The sequence below is a fragment of the Quercus lobata genome, chromosome 5, assembly GCF_001633185.2.
Source record: "Quercus lobata isolate SW786 chromosome 5, ValleyOak3.0 Primary Assembly, whole genome shotgun sequence".
Lineage (NCBI taxonomy): Eukaryota > Viridiplantae > Streptophyta > Magnoliopsida > Fagales > Fagaceae > Quercus > Quercus lobata.
In genome coordinates, this window is record NC_044908.1 from 55,411,205 (window position 1) to 55,430,836 (window position 19,632).

The window sequence follows — 19,632 nt, forward strand, 5'->3', positions numbered from 1 at the left end:
CTTCCCAACAGTCAACAGAGACAGGGAATGAAGAAAGAGCTAACTATACATGTCCTTATCAGGCCGGCTCAACGAATTTGGGGCTCTAGACGAAAGCTTTAAATGGGACATTTTATTATATTTAATTATAAATTCATATATATTTTTCAATTAAAATTTATTTTTCTTACTTTTTGAGAGGCAAAATTACTATTTTTCTTGTTCATTTATGAAACTTTCACTCAAATTTTTTGCAAGATTTTGTTTTTTATTAGTAATAAATTTGTCCATAGCTCCTTCTTGAGATTTAATTAGTTCTTTTTTTTTTTTAGTTTTTCATATCCAGATGGGTATTTTTTAGTAGATATTTGTAATTAAAAAAATATTTATGAATAAATGAAACACAATCTATAATAATAAAAAATTACAATTTAACTAGAATAATATAAATTTAATGTATAAAACAATAGAACCTGGTTTATCAAAAGCACAATTGCAACTTTACTTAATATAATCACTTTACACTTTAAATTTGCACAAATAAATTAAAATTAATATTAATAAAAGTAAATTATTTTAAATTTATAATTTTGTTATCAATACTATTTTTTTTATGTAGTAGTAAATCATTTTTTAGCAAAATGTGTAGGACTCAACTTGATCCACTAAGAGGTAAGACCAGCCCACTAGCAAAATGTGTAGGACTTAACTTGATCCACTAAGACTAAAACCCTTGGACCCACCCACTATCCCTCCATGGCTCCATCCAACTAAATCTGATTTCTTAAAAAAAAAAAAAAAGTGTAGCACTAGGATCACTGGATCAATACTTTAAAAAACATGTAGGATTAGGATCACTGGAACAATACTTTAACTTCCATCCACTAAATCTGATTTCTTAAAAAAAAAAAAAAAAAAAAAAAAAACAAACAAACTTTGTTTGGAAGTTGTTGAACAATTGTCTGCCAACGTTTCATAATCTTCATATTAGAGGTATATCCAAGGGAAATCTTTGCCCAATGTGTAATGAGGAAGAGGAGAGTTTAAGCCATCTCTTTCTTCTTTGCCCTTTCACTAGGGCATGTTGGCACGGAACCACTCTAGCTATCCACTCTTCAGACTTCTCTGACCTGTCTATTCAACATTGGCTGCAACAAATCATTTCAAGACATGAATTGGGAAATTTGGACTCTATGTCTTATTTACAGGATGTTTTTATTACTCTTTGGGCTATTTGGAACCATCGGAACAAAGTAGTGCATCAAGGAATCATCCCTAATCCAATGGAAGTTATTCTAATTGCTCAAAATTTTTCTTGCAGGTATAAGGCCTCCCTCTCAAGCTGTCAGACCCCGAGAAGAAGAGATAGCAGCTGTTCCATCACTTGGCAGCAACCTGCAGCCAGGAGCTGGAATCTAATCATCAAAATTGCAGCAGCTCGAAAGAGGAGGCAATGTAGATATGGTATTGTATATGAAGCTCTAACTTTGCAGGGAGATAAGGTGTTTTTTGGAGTAGCAAGTACCTCTGCTACAACTTCCACTGGAGCTCTTTTGGAGGCTGTTATTGAAGCTGGTTTGGTAGCCAAAGCTCAAGGCTTTCCAAATGTTTTGTTCCTTAGTGATAGCAAAAAGCTTTTGCAGATAGTTAAGAAGAATTGTGCCACGGATTGGATGGACAACACTAGGCTCGCGGACTACTGCTTCCTGAATCAGAATGGCTTGTTTTGTGATCTTTTTTGGGTTCCTCATGTTGTTGTGAGGGATATTTGGTCTGTAGCTAAAGTGGCAACACGTTTGCCAATTCACTATTGCTATCAGTTTCCAGTTGGTATCTTGTAATGCTACTGTTCCTTTTGTTTTCTCCCTTTAGTGGTATGAAAAAAAAAAAAAAAACAAACAAAATTAAGTGTGTCCATTCAGACCATTCTATAGCCTTCTCGAGAAATCTAAAGAAATCAAAATTTAGAGAACAAACAAAAAAGAGTAAAGTGTAATGAGTATAAATACAACTAAACTAAAGTTAAGCCAAAAAGAAGAACAAAAACCCAGCACTCCAGCAACAAACCATGAAGAAGACAAAAGAGGCAAAGGAAGAGAAAACAAAAAACGAACCTAAAATGAAGATCTGTGAACACACCAAGTTTATTGGCAACACTAATTGATGAGTAAGCCAACTAAAGAGAGTGTTTTTTTTTAGAATCAAGATGGAGAGAGTAAGTGTTTTTTTTCTTCTTTCTTTTTTTTTTGCCTTTTCTTACTTGTATCTTCTTTCTTTTTTCTGACTTTTGTAATCTTTTTTTCTGCATCGAGGAAAATCAATGTCTCTCTTTCTGTCCCTCTACATTTCAAGTAATAAACATGAGTTTTCTTAATAAAATGTGATACAAAGTTTTGATCCAAAGGATATTTGGATGTGATGATTTTTTTTTTTTTTTTTTTTTTTTTTTTTTTTTTTTTTTCTGAGAAAGCTAAAGATTTGATGATGTGATTGGACTTCATGTCATTTCAGCCTCTTTGCTTTGTGAGAAACGGATAGAAATAATTTGTTATTTTCAATTTTCAATAATTTGGGCGAGGTCTTACATCTTTTTTTTTTCCCCAGATGAGAAAGTAATATTATATAATATATTATTACTATTAAGGGCCCTCTTACAAGTGGGGGCCTTAGGCAGTGGCCTAAATGGCCTATAGGTTCAGCCAACAGGCTTGTCGCTTGTCTTTAGAAATAAATAATTAATGAAATAAAGGACTTCATTTATGTTGTGTAATTGATAGAGATTGATTTTGGCATTATGTAAGCATATAGTCTCAAGTTGTTTTCTTGTATTACCAATATGTTAGTCAAATAAATTCTTTATGATTTAGACTAACAATAATAATGCTAAAAAAATTTCTTCCCCCTTCACCTTCAGAATGATATTATAACTATAGTTAGGTATACAAATTCTTTGTACCATTTTTTGTGTTTCACTTTATATTCCACTAATCACAATTTGCCATGTATTTATTTAACTTTCCTTATAAAATAGTTAAAGTTTAAAATGAAAAAAAAAAAAATACATAGCAAGTTGTAATTGATAAAACATAAAGTGGAACATAAAATATAGTATAAAGGATTTGTATTCACTAGTTAGTACCTAGTAATTTGGATATATAAAATTTATTAAGCGAATGTAATATACCTTAATCCTTTAAAAAAAAAAAAAAAAAAAAAAACCTTAAGTATGTAAAAGGTCAAATTCTCACTATAAAGTAACTAAAAAAAATTAAGCATTCATATCCGCAATAAAGTTTTAGTCAAATTCTAATTAAAACCCTCTTTTTTTAACTAATTTATTATTTAGGTATACTTGTATTAGACTTTTATTTATAATTTATCTATTCCATTTAAATAATTTTTTTTTTCATTAATTAAAATTTTTCGTATCACTCATATTCATCAAATAAGAGCGTCGGAATCATTAGGTAGCAAACATCAAGGTGGAAATTCAACTATCGATATTGCTTCTCCCTAATCTAGGCACTTAGGCTGTGTTTGGTTGCCGTAAAACGTTTTCCGGAAAATACATATTTTCCGGAAATGCTAATTTCCGGAAAAGGAAAATATTTTTGTGTGTTTGGTTGTGTTTCAAAAAATTTTCCGGAAAATATTTTCTAGTGTTTGGAAAAGAAGGAGGAAAACACAAACCCAACAACCCAGAAAACCCAACAACCCAGATCGCGCGATCGCGATTTCGCCGGCGGATCGCGATCTCGCCGGCGCGATCTCGCGAAGGCGAGATCGCGATCAACGTCGCGATCTCGCGACGGCGCGATCTCGCGACGGCGCGATCTCGCGACGGCGCGATCTCGCGTTCGCGAGATCGCGATCGACGCTTCGCGAGATCGCGCCGTCGATCGCGATCTCGATCCGGCGCGATCTCGCGAAGGCGAGATCGCGATCAACGGCGCGATCTCGCGAACGACGCTTCGCGAGATCGCGCCGTCGATCGCGATCTCGATCCGGCGCGATCTCGCGAAGCGTCGATCGCGATCTCGCGAACGCGAGATCGCGCCGTCGCGAGATCGCGCCGTCGCGAGATCGCGATCCGCCGGCGAAATCGCGATCGCGCGATCTGGGTTGTTGGGTTTTCTGGGTTGTTGGGTTTGTGTTTTCCTCCTTCCCTCGCGCGCGCGCGCTCTCTCTCTCTCTCTCTCTTTTTCTGGAAATCGTTTGAAGCGAAAATAGAGACGGAAATTCATTTCCGTGGTCAAACCCTTTTTTTCTCAGTCAACGGATTTCAATTTCCGGAAAATAGAATTTTCCGGACCAACCAAACACACCTATTTTCCGGAAAATCATTTCCGGAATCAGTTTGAAGTCGAAACAAACGCAGCCTTAGATGTAGTTGTCACTTAATTACGCACAACCTTGGTAAGCAAGACATTTTGTAGAATATGTAACCTAATTGATACTCATTTAGGTTCTTTGAATTCTATAGGTAGTGTAACTATCAAGATCAATATAGTCAATTGTTTCTCTCTAAAAAAAAAAAAAAAAAAAGTAGTATCCGTTTGGAAATAGTTTATCTAACTTTTTGCTGAATTTTTTTTGCTAAAAGTGAGCTAAAGTATATTTGTATCTTGAAAAAATTTGAAAAAGTGAGAAAAGACGAGAAAAAGTGAAGTTTTAAAAAGTCGTACATGTAAAAATTAAAAGCTAAAAGCTGAAACTGATACCAAACAGGCTCGTAGTCAATTATATTTCACATAAGTTTATGGAAATATTTAATGAATGCCTTAAAGGGTATTTGTTTAGAAAATATTTTTAGAAACTTTTTATGAAAAAAGAAAAAAATAACTACTTTTTTTTTTTTTTTTTTTTTTACAATTTTTTTATATCTTCCATAAAAAAAAGTATCAAAACTTTTCTAAGATTGTCCATTAAACAATCCTCTAAAAAACATCGGTTAACCGGCCTAAGTTTATTAGCTACCTGTCATTTCTATACTAAGATTCATATTGTTCATATTTATTAGCTACCTCTCATTTTATACTAAGATTCATACTATTCATATGTCATTTATGACATGTAGGAAGGTCTCATGCAGCGAGTCTTTTAGCTAAATATTGTAAAAAAATGAAGTTTATTTGTGATATGGGTACTGTTCAAACTTATTTGATAAAATGAGGAGAGAAGCGAATTTTGGCAATGGTGTTGCCGAAATTCTGAGAAAAAGTAAGAGAGAGGAGAGAGAAATGATGTGAGAGATGTGGGAGAGAGAAAAAAGAATTTTAGCAATGATATTGCCAAAAAAAAAAATAATAAAAAATTGAATTGTGGCAATTGAATTGCTGAAATTTGAGTATTAAAAAAAAAAGAAAAAAAAAAACTAAACTGTGGCAAGAGTAATGCTAAGGCCACACACTATTTTACCATATTTTTTACAAACTATTGTTATGACTAATTTCTTACTGGTTCTCATTAGGGCCCACCAATAACATCACTTTTTTATTTATCAATAATCACTCATCACATCAACAGTTTATGAAAGTTTTTGTAAAAAAATTTGTATCTCTAGCATTTTGCCAAAAGTGGAGGATTTAAAAAAAAAAAAAAAAAAAAAAAAAAAACTCAATTGTGGCAATTGAATTGCTAAAATTGGAGGAGTAAAAAAAAAAAAGGATTGTTGTAAGATTAATACTACAGCCACACTTTTGGATGACTAAGAGTGTGTATCTCTATAATTTTACTCCAAAAGTGTGGCTGTAGCATTAATCTTACATAATCAAGGTTTTTTTTTTTTTTTAATTTTTTTTTTTACTCCTTCAATTTCGACAATTCAATTGCCACAATTGGGTTTTTTTTTTTTTTAATCATCCACTTTTGGCAAAATGCTAAAGATACAAACTTTTTTACAAAAACTTTCATAAACTGTTAATGTGATGAGTGATTATTGGTAAATAAAAAAGTGATGTTATTGGTGGGCCGTGATGAGAACCAGTACGAAATTGGTCATAACAATAGTTTGTAAAAATATGGTAAAATAGTTTGTGAGTGTAGTATTGCTCTTGCCACAGTTCAGTTTTTTTTTTTTTTTTTTTTTTTTTTTAAATCCTCCAATTTCGGCAATTCAATTGGCACAATTCAAAAAAAAAATTTTTTGGGCAATATCATTGCCGAAATTCCTTTTTCTCTCTCCCACATCCATCACATCATTTCTCTCTCCTCTCTCCTACTTTTTCTTAGAATTTTGGCAATGGTGTTGCTGAAATTCGCTTCTTTCCTTATTTTTCCAAATAAGTTTGAACAGTACTCATATCACAAATAAACTTCATTTTTTACTATCTTTTTACAATATTCATCCAAATCAATTCATTTTTCCACATAATTTTTTACAATATTCATCCAAATCAATTCATTTTTTACAATATTCAGCCAAAAAACTCCTTATGCAGCTATACTAGGATTTGTGGAAAAATGAATTAATTTAGATTTTGAGCTAATTCTTTCTATTACTCCTATTAAATAAGAGAAGTCAAACCCAAATTGCAGATTTAAAGGAATCTTCCTTTTGTTTGTCCATAAAAAACCCTTTTCAGTTCTCATGTCTTTTCTCATGCATTGTTTATATTCATTATACTAAATCAGTGTTGTGAAGTTAGAATAATGAAGTAACACTCAATCATTAGGGTCTTTAATTGAATTCAAACATCTTGTTGCATTTCTCATGTCTTTTCTCATGCATTGTTTATATTCATTATACTAAATCAGTGTTGTGAAGTTAGAATAATGAAGTAAAACTCAATCATTAGGGTCTTTAATTGAATTCAAACGTCTTGTTGCATTAATTAATCAATAAAACATAAATATTGTTATCTTTTCGGAGGAAAATTAAAATTAAAAATAAAAACAATAAAATATTCGAATTTAATTAAGGAATCTAATATAGTTGACTTGAGTTACTATACATAAATTTTACTCATTATAATATGTCCTATATTCTTCTAACTTGTTATCACAAAAAAAAAAAAAAAAAAAAAAACCCAACAAATCATTTTTGTAGAGCCAAACAGCAATAATGAAATACTTAAATCTCAGCATCCTTCCTTTTGTCCTTTTGGAATGTATGTGTTTCCCCCACAAACACAATAGCCAATAGCCATGGCAGAATGCTACTATCTTTAGATTTCCCTTCCCTTCCTTAATATCAGGGGGCCCTTGTAGGCCTTTGATATGGGGCTTGCTTTGACATGCTTTGAGTTGTTAGCCCATTGCTGTGGGTAGTATCTCATGTGTTATAGTGGTGGGCCCTTGTGGGTCATTAATAAGGATTGGGTTGGCTTAACTTGTGGGGCCAGTGTCATATAGCTTGGGTTTCCCTTTAGGTTTGGGCATGTGACAGCCTGAAAAAAAAAAAAAAAGAGTTCTGAACAATGTTTTATACGTTTAATATAGAAAAATGATTTTTTTTTTTAGTGTACTTTTTTTTAATATATAAAAAATTAATCATTTTTTAATAAATAGATTATAAAGGTTATTAATCAGCATGATTAGTCAAATCAAAACCAAAAAAAAAATTAATTTAGTATTAGAGTAAAAATAATGAGTTTGTGTTATCTTAAAATAATTTGAATTCCAGCTGTATTGGTCTAGGTAAAATCTTATTTTATTAATAACCTCATCGTGCATGCGATGAGTTTTATTTTTATTTTTTATTTTTTATATAATATTTTTGGATCTAATTTCATAATTTTTTTTTAATAAAAATTGTAGATAAGTTTGTTTTAAAGACATGGATTAGTAGGAGAGTATCTTATTTGTAAGAATTTTAAGTGGAGTTAGAGATATATTTTTATTGGGTTATCATCAAGTTTTTTTCCTTGTTAAACTTAAAATTTAGGGGTATTTTTGAACCATGTAAAGATGACTAATGATGGGTTAGTAGTTAGCATCTAAACTTGTTGTGAACGAGATTTTGTTATGAATGTAGAATAACTTCTACTCCTTGGTGTTCTAGTATGATGCTATATGCTGTGAGTTTGTGTTCAATTATTAGTTTTTGTTTCAACACTTGAATCTTGGTTTTTGACCGTGATGCTGGGATGTTGTGAGTTGAGTTTGAGATTCAAGAGTTAAAACCAGTTTGAAGACTTTGAATTGGGCTACCATGAGCACAACTGACCCACCATATAAAATATAGCTGGAAAACCAACTTGGACTCATTATCTCTCTCAAATCTAAATTGAGCCCATTATCTCCTCCACAAATCATAAAACCCAATATACAAAAACCAAATTAAACACCTTGACCTGCTCAAACAAACCACAATATATAGTCACTTTTCTCAGTCACAACAACCGGCGAGCCTTGGCTGCCCCAGGCCCATTTTGTTGAAACGCTTTCTCTTTCTCTGGTGGCCGGCGGGGTTTAAAGGGTTTATTGAAGTCGAAGAAGAAGAAGAAGCTGAAGAAGAAGGTGAAGGAGAATGGGAGAAAAGCCAAAAACCAAGGCTGTGTTGCCATGGATGAGAAGCCCTGTTGATGTCAGTCTCTTTGAGCAGTGCCCTCTTCATCTCCTTCCTTCTCTTGACCCCAGGTACATATATACTTATCTCTCTCTTTTTTATGTTTTTTAAGCCAAACCCAATACTTGTTTTGTGTGATACTTAGTATTTATCAGTTGTTGTTGTTGTTGTATGTTTGTATATATGTAAGATTGAAGGTGGTTTTGGAGAATATGGACATATCTTCTCTCTACCCAGTGCAAGTTGGAGTTTGGCAAGAGACAATTGGGCCTGGTGCTTTTCAACGAGATCTCTGCATTCAATCACCCACTGGAAGTGGCAAAACTTTAGCCTATGCTTTACCAATTGTCCAAACGCTTTCAAATCGTGCCATTAAATGTCTACGTGCTTTAGTTGTCTTGCCTAATCGTGACTTAGCCATTCAGGTTTTTGATTTCATTGCCTTCCTATGTTTTTACCATTTTTTCTAATTCTAAAGTAAACAAGTAGATTAAAAATTGGATGAATTACCTGTATGTTTATTTGGGTTTTTGCTAAGCCCGTTAGGGGTGAATGCCTTTGGATTACCTGGCAACTGCTTCTTGCAGGTGGGGTCAGTTGCCCGTAGGGGGCTCTTGTTTAGAAAGGTTTATTCAAAAAATAAAAAATTCATTTGGGTGTTTTGCAAAATTAAATCCATTTCTTGAAATATATATATGACTTTCTCTGTGATTCAGGTTAAGGAGGTTTTTGCTTCCATTGCACCAGCAGTGGGCTTGTCTGTTGGTTTGGCAATCGGTCAATCTTCTATAGCTGATGAAATTGCTGAGCTTATCAAGAGGCCTAAGCTTGAGGCAGGCATCTGTTATGACCCAGAGGATTTTGCACCTGAGTTGCAAAGTTCGGTGGACATATTGGTTGCAACCCCTGGAAGGCTAATGGATCATATTAACAACACCAAGGGCTTTACCCTTGAACATCTCTGTTATCTTGTAAGTTGCTCATTTTTTTTTTTTTTTGTGTGTGTGTATTGTTATGTATGTTATGTTTCTTTAGAATTCAGTTTGACTAGACTTTTTGATGAGGTTTTTCATATTTGATATTTCAAATGGCAGTCTCAGAATTTGTATTTTGAATAGACCAGTTATCATGTGAATGGAAAATTTATTAAAAAATCAAGTGTTGAGAGTGATTCAAAACTGATATGTAGCTTCAATTTATGACAGTATTTAACCCTTTTGATTTCTGAATAGTTTTTAATTCATCTAGGATTAAGAGATGTCAAGTTGTCATATATATGTGTGTGTGTGTGTGTGTGTGTTCTAGACCTGTTGATGAGCACCAATTGTCTTTGTGGATAGTGGAGTACCTGCACTATTATATCAATTGACTGCCAACTCCATTCAGTCTAGTAAATCTAGTGGTGTTTTTTGGGCATGATTGCTTGTAGATGACCCATCAGTTAGACGATAAAATTCAACTTAAGTATTGAACTTGTGGTTATTCTATGTAACTTCAAATGCGCTTTACTCCTATTTTCAGCCGTTTCTTCATTTGTTAAAACAAATGTTGATGAGTTAAATTGTTTCAGGTTGTTGATGAAACTGATCGATTACTTGGGGAAGCATACCAGTCTTGGCTACCCACTGTGCTTCAATTGACTCACTCTAGTGATGAAAGTTTCTACCCTCATGCTTCAAATTTTCTTCCATTTTCATTTAATTCTTTAAAGACCAGACGGAGATGGTGAGTTCTATGTTCATTTACCTCCCTTTTCATTTTATTTCAATGAACTACATTGTGGTCTTGGTGGTGAGGTACATGCATGGTTTGAAGTGTTAAGAAAATTCTGAGAAGATCATTGGTATTGGTGTTGGTTGATGTGAAAACTCCTAAATATAATGCTTTAATTAATTTTTATACTAATTTAATTCTAATTTTAACTTATCAAAAAAAAAAAAAAAAAATTTAATTCTAATTTAATTTTTCAATTTACTATTTATTTATGTCTATATCACATTTTGTATCTAATGTTCAAAATAATCCTGGATTCTGGAATGTTGGTGTGAAGTTGGCTTTAAAGTTTAAACCTTTACAGCATCCTATGAGAGATAGCATATTTGTTAATACTTCATTTGTGCTGATTTCAATTCTATTTATTTGTCCTTTATTTTTAGCGTTCTAATTGCATGTCATTGCTTTATAACTAATGTAGCAATGCTGAGACCCACCTTGTCAGAGGGCTGTAATGTTTTGGACAATGAATAGTTAAAGAAAATCTTTTAGCAACATTTTGCCATGAAAACAATTAGGAAGGTCAATGTGGTCGCAAATTTCTTAGGAATATTCTATATCTGTTATATACATAGTTTTAACTCAGTACAGGTTCTTTTTGAGAGAAATTTTGTGGCCCGTGAACAGGCTACTCTACTCAGCTAAGCCAAAATCCCAAGGATAAGAAGAAAAAACTCAAAAGACTTCATTTGGTACATCTGCCCAAGGCATATTAACACAAACTTTTACAATCATTTTGTGTGCCATGTTGCCCATCTTTGTTGCTATTAATACCTATGTTTCTTATACCCATAAGCATCTGTATTGGGAATCATTGTACCAATTACTACACCTGAAGAAAACTCTTGGCTTCATCCCTATAATCATGTCTTTATTGGGAATCATTGTATCCATTACTCATAAATAGGGACCATTAGCAATATTCAAAACCATGCTCAAACGAGGACTTGTTACAGGATGAAAATGAAAATTTATTCTATAAATGAGCAAACAGATGAGGTATTCTCACCTCCAGTGGAGGATTCATTTTAGAGATTTATTTGTCTCAAGATTACCTTGTTTAATATTATATTAAAGATGAAAGCTATATGAAATGATGTATTGATATATTATTTATTGCAGTGGTTTTGAGAGGGGGTTTAAGGGTAAACCTTCACCCAGGCTTGTGAAGATGGTCGTGTCTGCAACACTGACCCGAGATCCAAGCAAGCTTGCTCAGCTCGATCTGCATCATCCTTTATTTTTGACAACTGGGCAAAGTCGTTATAAGCTTCCAGAACAATTAGAATCGTACAAATTGGTATGCCATTGTAACTGTACTGGCAATGTTTGATTTTTGAAGCACAATTCTTATTCTATTTCAAGTTCTAAAAGCAATATCACTTATTGCATTTAAGACTACTTTTCAAGTTGGAAAAGTTATTCATCCTGTGCTAAAAACAAACATGACAATTATGTTTTTCACTTGTCTAAAAGTTCTTCATAATTAAAAGCTTACTTTCATGGTATTCTCCACTAAAGGCAAGTTTTAGCTTCAGTTTTGTTGCTGGCAATTTGTTCTGTTTGAGAATTTTGATTAACTTTCAGGCACATAAACCTTAATTGGGCATTGTTTTTTAATCATCAAAGGTACTTTGACACTGGAAACAGTCAAATGATCAAATCTCAGTTTTGGTATAACTTTTCTGTCTTTTTATCTTTGAAAGGAATCGTGGATACTTTTTTATTGTTTTTAAATTTGACTCGACAAAATCACTTGCCAAGATTCAATTTTTAAGAATATAAATTCAAAAACCAAACACAAAGTAGCAAATTTTATACAACTTTGTACTGTGATCATAAAGTATCAAACGACACTTCCTCCCCTTGTAATAGCAAGGAAAAGGGTGAGGTTGTGACTCGTGGGTTCAAGAATCACCAGGTGTGTGTATAGACTATATAGTTACCAATAAAAAAAAAGGTTTTACTGAAGAAGCATCTGGTCAAATTTTAAAATTTTGAAAGAACTTTGAAAGTTTCTGTGTGTGTCAATTATGGGCTGTGTTTTGAGCTGGTCACCATGATATCTTTTGGTGCTTATTAGAAAATTTTGATCAATACCACCCCTAAGACATGGTTACATTTATATGCTCTCTATTCTCAAAATCTAGGTATTAAATTCTGATAACTGTCGTTAATTGATGTTTAATGGGAACCCCATTGCTCTCTTTAATTTCAAATTTTCATCTCTTGTTTACAGATTTGTGAATCAAAACTCAAACCATTGTATTTGGTTGCCCTTCTGCAAAATTTAGGAGGAGAGAAGTGCATCGTTTTCACATCTTCTGTGGAATCAACTCATCGTCTATGCACCTTACTAAAATTTTTTGGTGATCTACAAATCAAGATCAAGGAGTATTCAAGTCTTCAACATCAATCTGTAAGAAGGTAATTTCTGATTTAACTTTTAATGGCATTCATGTTAAACTACTTGATTCTTCCCAGATTGGAGAGAAAAAAGAAAAAAACTTTAGCTGTATACTGTCTGCTGCTGATAAGCATAAAAACATGTGGCAAGAATGAATGAAGGGTGTCCAGATGATGGGAACTAAAAATCTCAATTTAATTTTCCCCGTTTTGTAATGAAATTTTCAGTTTCACTATTTTGGAAGTCATGGGAAATTTTAAGGGGTCTGAGCTTTAAGAGTGCTTTGATTTATTAGAAATATTTTCACTGTCAGTTATGCCTATTTTGGTTGCCATGTCTAAGTGGCTTATAACTGAAGGATAATCCATTAGTTGAAAACATCCATTGACTGGTCATTTGAGCCTCTAATGGGATGGGAGCTCCACCAGGCTGACTGCCCATGCAGACTGATGTTTGCATCTTATCTATTGGTAATCCGTAATTGAGAGCTGAATGAGTGTTTGTGTACCATTTCTTTTTCGAAAAACACTGGTTATCTGTGTCTTTAGAACAAGTCCTACCTTTGGATTCTTGTTTCCTAGTTTTTTTGATAATATTAATAACATAAAGATCACAGATACATTAGGGTCATAAGTACATTAGTATGGAGCATTACAAAATTCTGGGTGTACCCAGTTACAGTGGATGGGTATTTTTGGTAGCTAAAGAGGCCATATCATCAACATCAGACAAAATAACTCTAGGAACTAACATTATGCTAAATTTCATCCCTTGCTGCTGCAAAGCTTTCAGGTCTGTAAGCATTGCTAGATCCTGCCAAAAAGGTTTTCTTTTGTTGTTGCAAACTTGCTCCACATATTTGCATCTTGTGAGCACTATGATATGACGAAAGCCTGTTCTTTAGCTTGCAAAAGAACTCCCACCAGTGCTTCCTTGGCTGCTGTTAGTGGGGTGCCAAAACCATTACTATTGCATCCTCTAAAGATCTTTTCTTCCTTCCTTATTTAATGTTTTAAAAGCATAACTGCTCCTTCTAGTCTGTCGGTCCCTATGGCTTCCAATTTTGACAAGTAATTGCCAATTTTCTAGTATCCACATCGAAATCTTTGGGCTGCAAAGAAGATTTTGAGAGGTTAGTATTATCTCAATGGGATTAGGGCATTTACCTTCATGTATGACCTGGTTTCTGTGATTCCAGATTGTCCATAAGGTTGTAAATAGAGCTTGTAAGGTGTTCAAGTTCTCCTGATCCAACTTTTTATTTTCCAAAATACATCTTGCAAGCCATCAACCCACCAAGATTTGGCTGAGATTGGTAGTTTTAATGGAAATATACAATCATGGAGAAGTTTCCATATAAAAGTGAGGATTTTTAATGGTAGCTTCACTTTCCATAAGACACTCCAAACACTGCTATGAATGTCTAGTTGTCTTGTACCTGTTGGATTGTCAGCCATAAAGTTCTTATGCGGCAACTCATAAGCTTTATTAACTGGGAATTCTCCAGAGATGGAGTGTTTCCACAAGACTTTGTCCCTTCCCCCTTCTGTGTTAGGTAGAGGAATGTGCAAAATTTCATTGCAAGTGGGTTGCTGGTATAGAGACCTGACAGTGTCAAACTTCCAACTATGGGATGAGCTATTAATCAGGTCAGCAACAACATGGATGTTTTGATTCCCTTTGTCAAGTTCTGAGAATAATTGAGTGAGCAAGATGGGCGGTTCTATGGGAAAGTATTTTCCTTTAAGGGCTTTGTCTAAAAGTGAATTGGGGTGTTGGATAATTCTCCAATATTGTTTAGCAAGCATTACTTGGTTCAAGAGGCTAAAATTCTTTTAGCCAAGGCCTCCTTCCTTTTTGGGTTGATAAATTGTATCCCAATTAATAAGATGGAGTTTCTTTAGGTGGGGTTCATGACCCCATCAAAAACCTCTGGTGAGGGAGTCTAACTTCTTACAAACAATTTAAGGGACCCTAAAGAAGGAAAAGGTGTAAAGGGGCATGGCTTGCAGTATAGAAGAAATAAGAGTAGTTCTGCCAGCTTGGGACAGAAGTTTGGCGTTCCAACTTTGTAATTTAGACTGAAATATGACAATCAAGTTTTGAAAGTCAGCAACTCTTCTTCCTCTGAACTTGAAATTGAGACCCAGGTATTTACTTGGAGTCTGGACAAGACTTGGAGGTTTTGAGACAGGGACATTTGTTCCTCCTCAGGCATGTTTGGAGAGCAATATAGATCAGATTTATGATAGTTAATGCATTGTCCAGAGATATCACAGTACCAATCAATGATTCTTTTAAGGTTACAACAGGAGTTTTTATCATTTTGGAAGAAAAACAGGGAATCATCAGCAAAAATAGATGAGTGAAAGAGCAGCCTTGATTCCCTAATTTAATTCCTTTAATGCTCTTTTGAAGTTCAGCTTGCATAAGAGGAACTGAGAGGACATAGCACACATTAGAAAAAGATAAGGGGAAAGGGGGTCCCCCTGTCTATGATCTCTGCCGTGTTTGAAACATTGTGTGGGGCTTCCTTTGATGAGTAGAGTGTAGTTGACAGTTGTCACACATTCTTGGATCAAATTAATTAAACTTGGGCTAAAATTCATGGTCAGTAGAACTGCATGTAGGAAGTTCCAATCTACCCTGTCATAGGCCTTATTCATGTCTACGTTAAGGACATGAAAGCTCAAATTTTTCCCTTTCTTTTTCCTAATGCAATAAATTTTTTTTTTTTATTTTTTATTTTGATAGGTTAATGCAATCAAAAACTTCATGTGCTGATGGCTTTAATTTGTTTTATTACACGGTTTATGAGGTTATCTAACATGTAATGAAAATCTGATTTTGTACTGCAGTAAGACATTGAAGGCATTCCGGGAAGGGAAGATACAAGTACTTGTTTCCTCTAATGCGATGGCTCATGGCATGGATGTTGAAGGGGTTAGAAACGTCATTAATTATGATCTGCCTGCATACATAAAGAGATTTATTCATCGGGTTGGTCGGACAGCAAGAGCAGGCCAGACTGGGTCTTGCTTCACATTGCTGCATAAGGATGAGGTATGTCCGCTTGGTGGTGTCCCTAACTGACAAGTATTCTATGGTAGTAAGAGAATAGGTTTGGAATATATGTCACCAAGAACTCATATTTTTATTTATTTTGGTGGTCCTGCCTATTTCCAAGTCCAGGGTTTCAACTCTGATGGGCTAGTGTCAATCGAACGCTAGTTTTCTCAAAGCCTCTTGTTCATCCCTCTCATCAAAAGAGGCGAATAATGTATACCTTAGCTGCAAGTTCAACATATAGGTAGACCACTTGATGCAGGACAATATCAAATGGTGGATAAAGGGGAGAATTGAAATAAAAGAAAATAATAACCCAAGATTCTGAACTTAGGGGTTTGCTTGGAATCAGCAGCCAGCCATTGGGAATTTTCCAATTCAAAATTTTATTCATCAAAGTCTGTCATACATTTTATTGGAAGCTATTTTAAATTTATCTTTCATTGAGTGCATCAATAAGAAAAGTAATTCAACCATAAAACATAATCCCACAAAATCTTCAATCAAAATAAAATTACATCAATGAAATTTCAAAATTTGAAATTCAAATTAGCACTAATCTTGGTGCATCTTGGTGTCTGCACCACCAGTTCAATCTTATGCCAGCTTGATCTCAACCTACTTTCTTTCAACTGAGCCTAGCCCATTAAACTGGATGAATTTATGCCCATATAATGCCAGTTACTCCATGAATAGGTATACTTGGCTTTTCAAACTGATTGAGGGTGTGAGTTCTGCCCAGGCCAACTAAATTGTGGCTCAGATCTGCCAGGCCCTATGATTTTATGCTGAGTGGGCCAGGGTGGCTTATTTGGCTATATTTGCAGCCTAGCCGAGTGCAAGATCACTTGATTGAATTGTTCAAGACATGTCTCACTAATCATGCATATTAATAATAATGTTAAATTTTATTAGGGGTATTTATTATTCATGTATGGACCCCTAATTTGATGCTATTATCCAATTCTAGTATATATTACAAGAGTAATGTTACAAGTACAAACTATTTTACAATATTTTTATAAAATGTTGATGTGGTCAACCTCTTATTGGTTTTCATATAGGCCCACCAATAATATCATTTTTTCATTTACCAATAATTGCTCACCACATCAACAGTTTGTAAAATTTTTTGTAAAATAGTTTATATCTCTAGCATTATTCATATTGCCAAAAAAAAGAAAAAAAAAAAAAACGAAGAAGGTTGAATTACATCCAAAATATGCTTAAATGTCATTCTTTTGAATCTTTGTTTTCTGAAAAGAAGAGAGGTAAAAAGAACAAAAGGAGGGTTTTTTGTGTGTGTGTGGGGGGTGGAGGGGGAGGGTGGTGGTGAAGGGATACAGGAAACAGTCATTTAATGACAGCTCTGTTGCATCAGTTGGTCCCTGAGAGTTTGGGGCATGTTTGATGCTATCCAGTTCCCTAATATGTTGAACTGTAAAGCATGTCTAGCAAGCAGCAAGGCTATTTCTACCTTGGTTAAAATAATTACAGAATACATTTCCAATTTGTTCTAATAATTGTAAAGCATCAGCCTGAACGGTTATAAGAGTGATTCTGTGATTGTATACTTGTTCAACAGTTGATCTATGTGATTTTTGCAAATTATGAACTCATGTTCCCCTGTTTCAGATTAAGCGCTTCAAGAAGCTGTTACAAAAAGCTGACATTCAATCTTGTCCTGATTACTCTATTCCTTCCGATTCGATTGAGTCACTTCGCATTATTTATACATCTGGTAATTCTTTATGAACAATTATCTTAAAAGCAGATTAAATAGACCCTGGCATTGGGAGTCACAAACGCAATTGATTTCACTTGAATTATCTTTAAGATTAGACAACTTTTTGATAAGTTTTCAATATTAGACAACACAATCAACAGTTATTGATCCAATGAGCTGTAGCTCAAATGTTATCTCTTCTCCATGTAAGCACAAAGTGTTGTGGATTCAAGATGCATTAGGTGCATGTGTAACTACCAAATAAAAAAAAAAATCATGATTCATGATTCTTGATATCTTTGAATTATCTTTTCTTTATATCATTTGTCACAATTTTTTTTTTTCCCATTCTGGGAAAAGATAATTAACAAGCTTAGTGATTAATTACACCTTTTCCAATATTATGTTCTTTATATCCCTTGCATCTGTGAAAGCTGATTTATAATGGAGATATAGTATGTGAGATCTTGACTGGGTGTTTTCACCTTGAATGTTCAAAAATGCTTTTACTTTCGTTAAAATAGAATAGCATTAGGTGTTCGCTAATAATAAGTCTCACTATTCATTTCACTGTGTCAGCGTTGGAGAAACTAAAAGAGACAGTTGAAGTAGAAACATCCAGGAAGCGCAAAATTGGTTTCAAGTCTTCCAAGGCAGGCAAAGAAAGTGAAACAAACCAGTCAAAGGAATAGCTCGTGATTCTTCAATCAAGATGCTTTGTAGCATATTCCAATTTTGTAGTGTATGGAAAGAGATTTTTAGTGTAAAAGTGAACAGTGTTGACAATATGTAGTACACACAATTTTGTGACATACTGTATTGTATATTTCATTTTGTAATTTGTCTCAAAGGTCGGAAAGTAATAGTTGGTTCTGTTTAGGAAGGTTTTCGATGTGTTCATACTTCACTATGTGTATACATGTATATATTGCTCAACAAGAGAATTTGTTGAACAAAAGAAGAGGAACACACTCTCCATCATTATCCAGGCACTCAAGATTGAAATAGGGAAGGACGAGATGTGTGTTCCTCCAATATTACAGTCACATGCCTAGCCTTGTGGACTAAAGAGTGGAAATATTGGCATGTCTCAAAATATGTGATCGCATCTGCACATTGGAAATACATCATCCAAACAAGCATGTTCATACTTATCACCAAAGCAAGATCATATCACAAATGCATGTACATTACAAATGCATGATTTACCTTGCTACAACTCAGCACCTATGGCATTATGCATGAGCATGTGAATGCATATTCATAGTATTAAAACAATAAAACCCTAATTCTAAGATGTGAAAACAAACAAACAATTAAACATGTGAAACAAAAGCTTTAAAAGCGTAAAAGCATGGAAAAGAGGCTATATAGAAACATACATGTGAAAGCAAAAACAAAACAAAAAATAAAAATAAAATTAGGATTTCTGGGCAAGTTCATGCACACGCATGAATAAGCTTGCATGCGCATAATTGAGCTTGCATTAGCAGGCAAGATTAGCGCACGCGGGTTCCTGCTCAGAAAACCCTAAAAACACAACAAACAGAGCAAAATACTTAAACACACATTCTAGCAATCTAACATGCTTTTAAAACATACAAAAACTTAAATCTAGACTAGATAAGCATATTAAAACATATTATAACAAATAATTAAGACAAACAAAAAGATTAAAGAGATAAAAATAAAAGAAAAGAAAAAGAAAGGTTTAAAACTAATACCTTAAAGAAAAGCTCTTCAAGCTTGATTTTTGACCATTCCCCTTGGTCAAATCTATTCACAATTCAATAAAACAATGATTAGTAATCTTAAACTCAAAGATCAAGGCCAGAAAATGCCCTAATCAAAAGAAAATTAACTTGAGGATGTTTTGTGAAAAACTCTCTTTTTGATTCACTATTTATAGTGAGTCTTAGTATTTTCTTGTGGGATTTCTGTGTATTTTAAAAATATATCATGTAAGGCTATTTATATTGTGAAAAAAGGGGTTTGGAACAACTCTCAGATGATGTGAGATTCGTTTCAAACCTCAACATTAATGCAAAAAACTTGCCTTGTATAGTTTTTGGAAATCGCTATGCGTGCACAAGATTAGGCCTGCGTATGCATGCAGAAAACTTTGTGTGTAGGTTGATTCTTGCATGCGCAAAGCGAGGGTTTCCTTTGACC

General features: G+C 34.0%; 1 protein-coding gene across 1 annotated transcript; it reads left to right on the forward strand.

The window, feature by feature from the left end:
• Nucleotides 1-8,273: 8,273 nt before the first annotated feature.
• Nucleotides 8,274-18,367, forward strand: LOC115992475 (DEAD-box ATP-dependent RNA helicase 1). The gene is made up of 9 exons (XM_031116681.1): nt 8,274-8,559; nt 8,679-8,913; nt 9,205-9,459; nt 10,059-10,213; nt 11,384-11,561; nt 12,501-12,688; nt 15,527-15,731; nt 17,370-17,475; nt 18,040-18,367. The coding sequence occupies exons 1-9, from the start codon at nt 8,450-8,452 to the stop codon at nt 18,150-18,152; spliced, it is 1,545 nt and encodes a 514-aa protein (XP_030972541.1). The 5' UTR covers nt 8,274-8,449; the 3' UTR covers nt 18,153-18,367.
• Nucleotides 18,368-19,632: the final 1,265 nt, after the last annotated feature.